This window comes from Archocentrus centrarchus, chromosome 19, assembly GCF_007364275.1.
Source record: "Archocentrus centrarchus isolate MPI-CPG fArcCen1 chromosome 19, fArcCen1, whole genome shotgun sequence".
Lineage (NCBI taxonomy): Eukaryota > Metazoa > Chordata > Actinopteri > Cichliformes > Cichlidae > Archocentrus > Archocentrus centrarchus.
Window position 1 is genome coordinate 18840974 of NC_044364.1, and position 13359 is coordinate 18854332.

Consider the following 13359-nt stretch of genomic DNA (forward strand, 5'->3'; position numbering starts at 1 on the left):
TTATGTCCTGTATAGCAGAGCTTCAACATTTGTCACATTTGTGAAAAAAAATAAATGAACTCGCAGCAGACACAGCCAAGCAGAAGTGTGTCTCTAGCTCATTGCAACAGTTCAGGTCTCACAGCCTCCAGGGCTGAAGAATGAATCCAAGGCTACGTCCACATGTACACGTGTATTTTAGTAAACATAGCTTTTTCTATGCATTTTGGCCTTTCATCCACACATGAAAGGCATGTTGGATCACTGAACATGGAGCTGTTCAAAAACTCCTGCCACGGTGAAGAATCCTGTTTCTGTGTTTACACGTGGACGAGGAAAATGGAGAGTTGGTCTTGCAATGTCAGAGGTGTACCTCCCTTCTTGACGTTAGAGATGGCAACACCACTGTTGCCAACTCCTCAGTAAGGAAAGTAGCTATTGGCTGTCCTAAAAGTTGCTAGATGATGTCATCACTTAATTTGCATAATTGGTCATTTGCATGTAGCTGTAATGAGGCTGTAGGAGAGAGGAATAACATCTTTGCAGAGACAAAGAGTGAAGAAAAAAGCACCCTGGATATTTTTAGAACTACAAATGAACTTTATGAAATAACTTCCTGACTTTAATGCTTTGACTAGACCCACATTACATAAATCAATTTTGTCCTGTTATATTTAAGGCTAGAATATCAAATTTAACAAAAACACTTATGTGAGGTGGGGTGGGGCAAGGTCCGGGGTTAAAGCGAGAGCCTGGAGGCAGGGTGGGGGGGGTTCAGTAAATCTACTGGCTGCATCAGGAGGAAGACCCACTTCTGCTATGAAGGTCACATGACTTCCGGTACAGACCAACTTCTGCCATGGAGTTGAGGTATGGCGGCGCCCTCTTGCCTGATACCTGGTACTTGGGGTCCGGGTGATCCCAAAGTGTCCGAAAGCTGTATGTACACAAAACTCGGTGACAGTGGAGTATTTCAGGTTTCTGGTCCAGCTCCAAAATCTCTCCAAAAGTTGCCGACGTCACCAGAAAAAGCTGCTAAATTTGTCACTAGTTGCTTTTTGGAAAAAAAAAATATTATATTAAAACCATTAAAAAGTATGCTAACAGCATGGTGCAAAAAACAGTTTTGGTTTATAGTTTGTTTCTCTCTGTGGACCACATGCACAGTGGGAGGTTTTGTTTTTATAAGTCATAATTTTAGATTTTTTTTAAACGATTAAAGTTGAATGTGTAGCACAGGGAGCTCAAGTCGAGACTGGGCTCGTGATGCCTTTAAGAGCGCTTTTAACACACATTTATGTAATTCCAGTGAAACCCCACGTGCCTAGATCAGCGGCTGACATTTGTTACGGCTTTTCACTAATACTAAGCAGCACTGATGAAATCGATATTTCTTATAGCCTTTTTCTCTTCTCAGCAGTCTCTTAAATGTTTCTGTAATGAAGAGAATTGTCTGCAAACATCCACTAAAACTTTTATTTTCATTCAGAGGAATTTCTTAAAAGGATTTGTCCCTTTTGGGAGCCTAGAAGCATCGCAAGACACTTGTTTGTGTTTCATGAGTCTTATACAAAGAATATGGCAGATAGAGCAGTTTCTATACAGACACATCCCCAGACTACCCGTGCCATATTTGTCCCAGTGAGCTAGCTCATCTCTAACTCATTCAGACAACTGCTTCTGTGGCCCTCGTGCTGTTTGGCTGTTGATATGATGCTCGGTGTAAAATCGCTATTCCCCAATCTGACTCGGAGAATAGCCGGAGCGTTTTCTGCCGCTAAAAGGCTTAGGAGTGCCGACTGCTGCAGTGCTCCCTGACTGGCACTGCGCTGAGGCACGTGGCCAGAATCACTTATTGACACTTCACTGCCATCTGCCCAGACTGTGAGGTTTGTTTAGCAGGCTGAACTCTGTGGAAGGCAATAACTGGATGAAAACTTCCCTCTAGATTTTATGTGAAAGAAAATGATCCTTCACTTTAGGCTATATAACTGAAGTAATATAGAGATGAAAGGCTGTATTTACACTCCAGTCTTGGCTGGCTGTAGGGTTCACAAGAATTTTTTATTATTTATTTTGTAAATAAACTAAAAAATCACGTCACATACACATCCAGCGACGCTAAAGAATAAAACCTCAGATCGAAAGACTTCAAAATAGTCAATAGGGAAAATCTGAGCAGGAAAATGAGCAAGAGGCTCCCTGCTCTCACGAAGGTTTTGCCTCTAACTTAAAAACAAGCGCCCTTGAGCAAGGCAATTAACCCCCAGCTGCTCCTGTGAAGCTGCTCTGTGGGAAATAACAGAAGACTGCAGCTATATCGGGCAGCTCACCACTAAACCTGTCATGTGTGCTCCTCGCCTTCTTCACCTGCCTCTCCCCCCTCGGGCTGTTGTTGTAATGATGTGCGGTCTGCCGACTCGCATCTCGCAGCCGAGGCTGCTTCGTAAACGCCCTTTCATATCATGCGGCTCGGGATTTTACACCCAAATATGCCGTCAGGCGGGTGGGGATTGGGATGCCCTCATTTATAAGTCTCACTGGAAAGGAATGCAACAGTATGTAGAGGTAATGCCCGTGAAATCGCTGGGTCCAGGGGTGTGGCAGCTGTGTCTCTACAGCTGTGCACAGCTGTCTTGTCAGTCAAGATCCTGTGTGTCAGCTGGTGGGAAATCTGGTTGTGGGTAGCCATTCAAAGTTTCCACATTGAGGTCTGAGCTTCAAAAGCATCTTAAAGAGCTGTGCAGATTTTCACAGAAGCCTCTAAAAGAGTTCTCGTGCCAAGGTGAGGAGCTAATGAAGCCGGAGTGTGAGCGACGAAGCTCTGTTCATGCTTTTAAAGAAGATGCTGAAAGTCAAGGTAAGGGTCATCTGTGCTTAACGGAAGATGATTTTTAATGTAAATCTGTGATTCCTGTTCCAAAACTGAGTGCGAGGTTTATACGTTATAAATAGTTTGTTAGTTATTGTGTTTAATGCTGTTTTTGTGCTTTGTGTGAACTAAAATCATTCAGTATCAGCAGCCATGAGCAGCTGTTTTTTTTTTTTTAAGCTCCCTCACAATTAGAAATGTTTACCTCAATCAGTTATTTATTTTTTTCCTGCAAAGTTAATGCACTTTATTTCTATAGCAAAAGGATATAATATGCACATGAAAAATGCTACTTTAAAGGCTGGGAAAATATGAAAAAACAAAATTCAAGACTAAAACACAGTGTGACTCAACAGTTTTAAAAACTGTCAGTGGATTTAACATTAGCTGACAAAGGTCCATGTGTGCATTGCATGATGGGATGTGGTTATTTGAGTTACTGTTGCTTTTCATTCGAGCCATTCTCCTCTGAACTCTGAATTATGACATGAACAAGGCCTCTCCACCCAGAGAGCTGCCACTCGCTGGGTTTTCTCTTTTTTTGCACCATTCTCTGTAAAGCCCAGCATGGCTGTGTGGGAAAATCCCAGTAGGTCAGCAGTTTCTGAAGCCACCTTCAAAGTCACTTAAATCACTTTTCTGCTTCATACCGATGCTCAATTTGGACTTCAGCAGTTCATCTTGATCACGTCCGCATGCCTAAATGAATTGAATTCTGGCCATGTGATTGGCTGATTAGAATCCTGAATAAAGTGGCCATTGAGTGTATTAGAGTTGGGGTTCTCAAACATTTTCAGGTCTTAAATTACATCAAAAAACACAACAAATCAAACACTTTTTTTTCATCTGTAGTGCAACAGGTTTTCCCCACTGGCCTGAAATCACTGAGATTTGTGGGCTTCACAGGCCTGAAACTGCACATGTCTGTGTGTATTTTTTTTATAAACCGTGGTTCAATGTGCTTGTATGAATGTTAGTGAATGGGTGAATGAGATAAAGTGCTTTGAGTGCTCATGTAGAGTAGACAGGCTTTATGTAAGAACCAGACCATTTACCATTTACACTGCATGGCTGTCCTGACACAGCCCTCCTCCCGGGACCTTCCATGTGTTACGCAGATGTGTAAACCACTACACAATATCCAACAAACTCACTATTTCTTCCACATCATTCTTCCATTTTAAATTATTGAGTGACTTTGTTGGCTCAGTGTCGCTGTGATGAAGTGTTCACCTCTCCCTGTGTTGGTGTAGGAAAAGGCTGGATGTAGCCAGCTGTTTGTTTATTGTCAAGAAAAGATAAACCAGATGATTTGAATATCATATTTCATGTGACAAATAAAACATGGCTCATTACTGATAAAGCCACGGAGAAAGTGATTACTTCAAGTTATTGCCATTATTGTTCTACATGGTATTGAATCATGGCTGCAGAGAGTCCTGTGAAAGCTTTTTCACATAACTGTAGGTGAAATGAATCTGATCTCAGCATGTTCTGAATCCTGTGATAAAGCCCATACAGTGCCATCTATGTTGCTGTCACGCTGTTGGTTTCGTGCAACTGGAAGCTGCAGATTTACACGTGTAAATTAAAAAGAAACATAAACTCACGCTGCAGGTGCCTTGAATAAACCAGGCTTGGCTCTGCAACAACACCGAGAAACATTTTTTACATATTAATGGAAAGTCGACAGTTTTATTCTGTAACGGCTCATAGAGTCTGAAAAAGGTGGAACACGTGAAATTATCTACTTTGTCTTCTTTCAGTGATTACAGTTCAATTTGAAAGACAAAGCCATGTGATGATGTGCACCGCCCTTCTGCTCTCATGAAATTCATTGAATCTCTCATGCAATAAAATGTATGCACTGGGTGCTTCGGCGTTCAGAGAAGACTGATCTTTAAAGCACTCTGTGTAGCAGCTGGATCGACTTCACAGACCTCTGTGCCTATTGTAGAGTAACAAGACCGAGGGTGCCTTATGCTAGACATAGAACCCGAATATATTCAAGCTAAACAGAGATGAGCACCAAATTTATTGATGATAGTCGGCCAATCCGGTGTCACAGTGGGGTTGGAGCCACTGGGTGAGAGGCCAGCGTCGCCCATTTTATTCATATTAGGAATGTTTCTTTGTGTAAAAAATGCTTAAACCAAAGACTAAAGAAAAAAAGACTTAGCCACAGTAACACTGGTTTGATATTCCTTATTTTGAAGAGCTAATGGTGGTTAGCAACCCACATACACCTGCTAATTAGATCCATCCATCCATCCATCCATCCATCCATCCATCCATCCATCCAGAAACACTCAGACCTCCCTCTCTCCTACCACCCTCTCCAGCTCTTCCAGGGCACACCGAGGTGTTCCTAAGCCAGCTGACAGATATAAATCTTCCCAGTGTGTCCTGGATCTGCCATGGAGTCTCCTCCTGAGCCGTACTAAAATGCTCCAGAATTCACCAACAGTGCAAACACAGTTGAATGGTTCAGTTCAGTGACTTGATCTTCTACACAAACCACATAACCTTTAGTTCTTCTCCTGCCTGACTCAATGATAAGCTATCATTACTTTACAAATTTGGAAAGCAACCTTACCGTTATCCCTTTTTTCACTCTCTGGGTTAAATCGTCAGCGTTTCCTCTCTTATCTTCTCAGGTGGTTTTTGTCATGATGTTTTTTTTGGCCATTGTGTATCAGTACTCATATCATTTTTACATTAACTGAGAGACCAGTTTATGAATGCTCCCTGCTGGGAAAAGGATACACTGTGAATACTGAATTAAAACTGTGAATATTTATTTTCACACAGATTGGAAACGGGTGGTGGCGGCTGTGGCTCAGGTGGCAGAGCGTAGCTCCTCCTGGCCACATGATGAACACGCTGAACCCCACATGCTGCTTTTTTCTGTCCATGTTAGTTACTGGTGATTCTGCTCATCTCACAATCACATTTAACTGTTTTAGGGTCAGTGGTTTTTTTTTTGGCTGACTGTAATGGAAACATGCAAAAATGATGTTTCAGCTGTTTTGTGATTCTGTATCTGTATCATATAGCACCCCAACATAGCATGCTGCATAAAAAAAATCCACTATTTTGAGCTTTATGTAGTAATCCATTTATTGGATATGATTTCATCTTTTCCTATCTTATTGGCTCTGCCTACAACAGGGAAACACCATTTTATCATAATATTACTACCCTCAGCTTTGACCTTCTGGCTTTACATGTACCTACTGCAGAGGATGTGGATAAAAATAGATAAATGGTGAGGAGTACTCCATCTGCATGCAATGGAGACCTCAACTTTCTCCAAATGGTGTCTGGGCTCTCCGCTGAGAGACAGAGTGAGGACCTAAGTCATTCTGTAGGGACTCAGAGTAGAATCATTGCTCCTACGCATCAAAAGGAACAAGATGAGGCGATTCAGCATCTGACCAGGATACCTTCCAGGTCAGGTGTTGTGGGTATATCCAACTTGGAGGAGACCCCCAGGGCAGATCCAGTAGATACTGCAGAAATTCCAGGGAACTCCTGGAAATCAGGGGAAACTTATTGAGGTCCACTAGAGTAGCTAGACCTGCAACCCTTATCCAAATAGACTGGAGAGGATGGATGGATGGACGGATGGATGTGAATGTGCTCATACTTTGGGTGAACGTCTAAAATACATAATAAATCCACCTCATTGAACATTCTGTCCAACTATATTCAACCAATCTAGTGAAGGCAAGCACTGTTTAAATAAAAAAAAATAAAAATAAAATATATATCTCCTTTCTGATCTTCACCCATCCAGAACATCTCCCTGGATCATGGGCAGTGTTATTGAAATGGAGATGGTGTTTGTCAGCATGCAGACAGAACTTTTTCCTTCAGAACCCACACATGATTATCTCGCCTTTGATGCTACACTTCTACATCAGAAATGATCTCAGTAAAACACAAGATGAAAAGAGTTGCACAATTCCTGCCTTAATCTCTTCAGTGTAAAAACGAATCACTTGGAAGAAGAGGCAATAAAAAGAGCACTTGTGATCATTTCAGAATTGCTAAGAGCACTTTTCTTTGAAACATGAGTCTTTTTTTTTATTTATGTGTTTGATTTAGCATTATCCAACCTTTCGGAGATTTTCTAGCTCTCTTGAGGCTTTAGCATTACACAAATCAATTTTATGTACACTTCAGATGTGAAAATTGATCACGCACTCCGTGAGATTTAAAAATATATCATTGTACAAGTGTCTCCTGCCCCTGCTTATCACTGCAGCCAAAGCCATTTAATGAGTCTTCTGAGGAGAGCATGAGAGGGAGGAGGTCCTGTGAGAGAGATCCGATGGGAAGCTTTATTGACCGTTACTGTGGAAAATAAAACGCCAGAGTTAAACCACACGGCCGAGCTTCGCATCTGTCTGTTAACCTAAATTAAAAGAGAAAATGAAATCCTTTGCGCATCTTTGTTATTTGCTCTTCTCCACACTGTTTACGCTCCTCTTTCTCTGATGAATATACACTGTGTTTCTAACCCTTATCTGCTCCTTTCTCTTCTTCCCTTCACGATTCGCTGAACACAAACTTATAATTCCCGGGTCTTTTCTCCCCGGCAGCTTGATTCTTGTGTGCTGGAAGGCAGAAGGTGTGCGGCGTCTGGCTGACGAGCGCACTCGGAGACCATAAATCTCCAAACATATGAGAAGCGGCACACATAATCTGTCAGGCTGTTCTCAGTGTTAAGAGGCGTGTGGGTGCTTGTGTTTCGTCATTTTTTTAAAAGCACTCTCGAAATGATATTAAAGAAGAAAGAGCAAACCCCTAAGAGATAATTTAGTGCGGCAGACTGTAAGTGTGCGTTTTATCCTCAGATTTGATGTCTTTTGACGTGATTGTGAGCGTTTCCTACATGTTTGCGCACACATGCACGCCTTGTTGTAGCCTCCAGAAATCAAACGGCGCCCATACAGTGTTAGCGAGGACTAAGCAAAGAGCATGGATGCATAAGACAATCGGGGCTGGCTTCACATGGCACTGTGGGAGCTCATTACTGTAGTCTTTGGGCTGGAAAATGTCTGTCAGTAAGGATTCATTAAAAGCCAACCTGCTGCAGCAGCTCCTGGTAGGGCTGTAATGAGTAGTCCTTCTCAATTTGGGCTTCCCAGTGGTTTCAGATTGGACAGGTGAAATATCAGTGGCAATTTGCATTACAGATAGAGGGGCTTTCCGCGCTGATTTCGGCTTTGCTGAGGCCCCAGTTTGCTCGGGAACAGCTGAAACTCGGCTCTCTGTCGTGCGCTCTAGGCCAGCGGCAGAGTAACATCCATTTATTTCTTCTTCAGAAACATTTCACTCTGCACCAGCTGCTGCCACCTACCCATCACAAGATTTTACTGAAATGTCGTTTGAATAGTTTTTGTGATTTTTTTTTGTGCATCATTAAGGCAGTTGGACAGCTCTGAGGCCCTGAGCTTGACTCAGATGCTGTTGGTTTGGTTAACCTGGCTGTCTGTGCTGCTCCTTTGTGGAGCCTCTGTGAGTAGATAAAGACATAAAGGCTTCTTTATCTGAGGTTAAGTGTGGTGCTTTGTCTGTGTATTTGTGCTAAAAGCACTTTTGTCACTCTGTTTTGTTTCTTTGCATCGATTTCCAGAGGACAACTTTGTTTGCTTTCTGTTCTACATGTGTTTCTGGTGTCAGCTCACTGATTGCACTGCATCATCTTCTACCTCACAGACTCGCACGCCACGTGTGACACGACTCAGCCCCACACAGCCGGTTCTTGCTGACCAGGCCAGCAGGGTATCCTTTGCCTCAGCTGAAAATCTGGAGACCATGGCAGACCCCCGATATTCCCATCGGCTTCAAACCGGATGAACCGGCTTCGCCAGAGCCTGCCGCTGGCCCGTTCGTCCAGCCAGGCCAAGCTGCGGGCGCCAGGTCAGTATTTTTCAGAAAAATAAAAATATCATATCGCTCATATTTAGTGAGATCATGTCGGGGCCCATCTGTTATATTCACTAGAGCAGAAATCAGCCTGCTGGAAACGAATTAAACCCTTCAGATTCTGTGCAATAAATGAGAACATGTAGGGGTCAGAGCATGTGCACATATAATCTGATGACTATAAACTTTCTATAATAAAATCTAAAGATATTTCAGCAGAGATCAGCTCTCAGTTCAACTTTGAAAGGACAGAGGAGACTGGAGCCCTTAATTATGCAAACAGCTTTTTGTTTCATTCGACAAGTTTTTGTTTGGCTCAAAGATTGAAATCTTGGTTAATTCGACATTTTAGGGTGTGGTTGTCCTTTTTCCATTTATTAATACAGTATCTGTAATGTTTTTTTTTTTTAATAGTAAGATAGTTCTGGGGACATTAAATGGAAAACCCCACCTTACTTGTCAGTATAAAATCTGCGGGTATAATAATCTGTTTCCCATTTCTTTGAACCACAAATTCACTTTTTTTTTTATTGCAGTCTCACTTTCAGACATTTTTGGCTGATTGGTCAGAGATAACAAGCTTGTACTCCAAGGATGGTTCCCACTGCTTCCCCAAAGCTCTGAGTTAAATTACTGACAGTAGACTGATGATTACAAAGAGGTGATACTTCAGGGAAAAAAGAAAAAGAAAATGTTATTCAGATTGCTGCTATGGTGACAAGATATGAGCCTTATTTTTTTACTTCTAGACTAACTTTTGAGATAAAAACCTCTGTTTGTGGCCATATCTCCGCTGGTGGCCATCACCAAGACTCCTTTGATTAAAGGGCTTCTTCATCCCCAGCTCTTGGTCTAAATCCACCCACAGTGTAATACTGAAAAATGCTAAAAGGTCTGCAAGAGGCTGAGAGTGGGGCAGGAGTTGCTCAGTGATATCCTCAAGCCAGAGAAAAATGTAGAGCAACAGAGTCACAAGGCATTTACAAGGTGGAGGATTTATTCACTACCCAGAAACCCTGAAACAGGCGTGATGTAGTGACTGACCTTGGTGTTTCTGAGTCGTTGGCTCCAGTCCTTACAGCCAGGGTGGTGCAAGTGCAGGACAGGAGCCAGTGAAGTCAAGGGACTGACCTGCCATCTCCAACCTTTGCTGAACTATATGAGGATGTGAAGGTGAGGTCTTGCATATGGTGGTGCCCTCAAAAGCTCAAGTCAGAGCCACAGTGCCAAAATTCAGCAGTAAATGTCTCAGTCAGCCTATATTTTTTTTTTTAAAAAAAGAGTGTGGTTTCACAGACTCACACTCAAAGGCTGCGACTGGAGGAAAGTTGGGCTGCCCACCTCTCATTAGAGAGTGATAGCCCAAGCCTTCAGACACGTACTGCAGCCCCGAAGCTTTGTGAATATTACCCAGTGGAGCTGAGTGTGAGAATGGAAGTGTCAGACTCAGTTGGATCAGACATTAAATGGTGTTTATCCTACCAGCCCCTGAGTACAAAGCACTAGATGGTGTCTGATTGAGCACTTCTATGAATAGAACAGGTCATTGTCCAGACAATTACAAGTAGTACCCCTCCCTTTAAAAGTCCTCAGTATGCTTAAATGATGCCATAAAATCCAAGGTGTTCATGTTCTCGCAGCTCTAGAAAATGATCATAGCAGAGAGGAGTTGGAGCTGGACCTGGAAGGTGGCAGGATGTAAGCAACATCGTGGCATTAATTTCATTCGTTTACTGCTGTGGGTTTTTGGTGAATTCTCACGGGAGGGTGGGCGATTATAAATTTTAGATGCCTCAGACAAAAAGACTCTTAAGCCATTTTCTCAGCTACACAGCAGCCTTGAACTTTTCTAGGGCCACAGTGGGTAACATCGCATTGCCCAAGGTTGATCGTGGGGACTGTCACCTCACATCAAGAAGATCCTGGATTCAGATCTGCTGGCTGATTGGGGCCTGGACGCTCCAGCTTTCTCTCATAGTCCAAAGACTCAAAGACTCATCGTTAGGTTAACTGGCAATTCTAAATTGGCCATAGGTGTGACATCTGGGATGGATGGATGGGTGGGTGAATAGATGGATGGATGGACAGACGGATGGGTGGGCAGGTGGGTGGATGGATGGATAGATGCTAGTGTGAAAAAAAAAAAGGCGCTCGGTTTTGTTGCGTGAACTATTGAAGTTTGAGTGTAGCGTTAGCGTTAGCGCAACCTGGCCGAGCCGGATGCACGTCTGTGGACGCTTGTTCAGCACAGCAGCTTACTTTGACTTATGAGAAGTATCTGACTCTACAGCTGGTTACTTGCACAGCAACTCCCCCTCACAAACTCCTCTAACAAACTACACATCAGGTCGTTTTACACAGTTTACCTGTGAAACTCAGATCTCAGTGCCTTCACTGTGATCAGACACGACAGCAGCGGTGCCGCTTCCTGGCTCATACTCGTTCATCCTTTATTAAAACATTGCCGTTATGTTTGGAGCTTGAGATGAGGGTAAAAGTCTTCTGATTTCAGTCACTGATTCAGATCCCTCCGCTGAGGCTTCATTTCATCAACAGTCAGCACTGCAGGCTGAGTTAATGGACACTTATTTTCTCTGTCTTGTATCAGCCTTCATTTGTGGACATGTATTGACAACCTCACTTTGATTGACATGTCAGGGCCCCATCACTCGCTTAATTTCGTGTGATGTTTTTGGCAGGCTGCCGTAAACAAGACACATTAGCTCTGTTCCTGTACGGCAGCGTCCTCCTTCAGGTAATATTTGAGTTGACTGAAGGCATCAAGCATTAATCTAGTGAACCTGGCACAGCCCTCTGAGTGTCAAGTGAAAGTCAGACTTCAGTGCACTGCCTATAGGAGCGCTGAATATAAACAGAGCTGTCTAATGCCTCTAAATGATCTCGCCAAGCTACCTGTCGTCTTTGATTAATGGCTGTGGAGGCAAGCGAAACCATTCCTCCTTAAAGTATCTTTATAGCATACGAGGGGGAGGGGGAGGGGTGTTTGTAGGACACAGAAAATGTAGGACAAACCTGAAAAATCTCACGAATTCAAATGTTTCACAGCAGCGAACCGTGAACCGTATATTAAGATAAACAGCACCTTTCTATGACACGTTCTAACAGTTTATTTAATGTTTACTTTTCCATATTTAACCCAGCTGTACAGTGGAGGTAAACAAATATTTAAAACTCCCTTTTTGTTTATATCATCTTTAGTCTTGAGTGAAAATCCAAAGATAACACCAGAGTTCCCTCGATCCTTACAGAAATCCTCACCAGCACCCTCCACACTTTGAAAGGTTTTTAAAAAAAAAAGAGCATTATAACCTTTTATCTGCGTCATTTTGTTCATTTTCCTTTTCTTCACACTGGTCAGAATTCCACTGCGTTCACAGCTTCCTGTTAACGTGAGGCTGATAATTATGTGTTGTTCTTTGGGGCTTTTCACAGAAGTAAAAGCACAGGAGTGTGATCCTTACCTGTAGCACCAGTCGCCATTTATTAGGTATACCTGTACATTTCATTAAAAGTGTTCTTCCATTAGATTATTATTATTTTTGAAACCAATGATGTTTTCAGCTATAATCTATAGCTATTTTAGGGACAATATTATTGATATTTCCCTCGGCACTGATTTATATTTAGCAGCAGGCATAAGACCATACTACAAGCAGAGCAGGCATCCTTGTCAACAAATATGTTATTTAAGTCATGAAGAGCAGGAGCTGTGGTTGAAGGTGGGTTGCAAAGATGCTTGCAGAGCCACATCAAATGTGGGCAAGCTGAAGCAGCTTGAATGATGTGCCATGTATGAGCTACTCAACTGGATGTGCAGGTGGGTATCAGCTGAGCCATCAGCTGATATGGACTGTTATTGAGATCAGCTGATCTGCTGGGAACACAGCTGTGCTCAAGTTATTGGCACATTTCAGATAGTGTCCAAAACAATCTTGATGTTGAAGATTACGTTATTAGAAACAATCTGCGGGTTTGAAAGTCTTGAAAAGCAAAGAGTTCAGTCTTCTCTGAAAGGCCTTAAAAGACATTAGGATGGATGTAATTTCCAAAATTCTTAATAAGTTCTTCCTGTTGTAGACTAACAGATTTACTAATCTGGAATCATTTCATTCCAGATTATGGACACAAATTATCCAGTTGTTTGTGTAAGAAATGCCTGCATCTCACTTTGTGTGACCTCATTTTGAAAATATTGAACAAAGGTCAGTGTTACAGCACCGAAATAGAAACATCCAGTTCTCAAATCTCAGAGTAACATGTGAGAGGCTCCAACACTGATGCACTGATGTTAATAATGCAGAAATAATTATTTACAAAGATCGAATAGAAACAAAGGAGATGAGAGTCTCATCTCCTTCTCCACATAAACAGGAGAAGGATCTTAAACCAGCCACAAAATGAGCCACTGACAGCACTCAAACTTTTTTAAAGCCAGCTTCTTTCTACTTCGGCTACTTGCAGAGGTGAAGCTGTTTCTGTGCCTCGCAGACTTTGAGAGGGTTATTTATGCCTTCATCTCAGTGTGACTCCTAATAGTCTTTATTCAGGCG

The 13359-nt window shown here is 42.5% G+C and overlaps 1 protein-coding gene across 1 annotated transcript in view; it reads left to right on the forward strand.

Moving 5' to 3' along the window:
- LOC115798190 (SRC kinase signaling inhibitor 1-like) overlaps positions 1 to 13359 on the forward strand; it is an 82698-nt gene that overhangs the window by 24899 nt on the left and 44440 nt on the right. Inside the window, 3 exon segments of the mRNA XM_030754942.1 lie at positions 8579 to 8686; positions 8688 to 8708; positions 8710 to 8786. Coding sequence (XP_030610802.1) covers positions 8579 to 8686; positions 8688 to 8708; positions 8710 to 8786 — 206 coding nt within the window.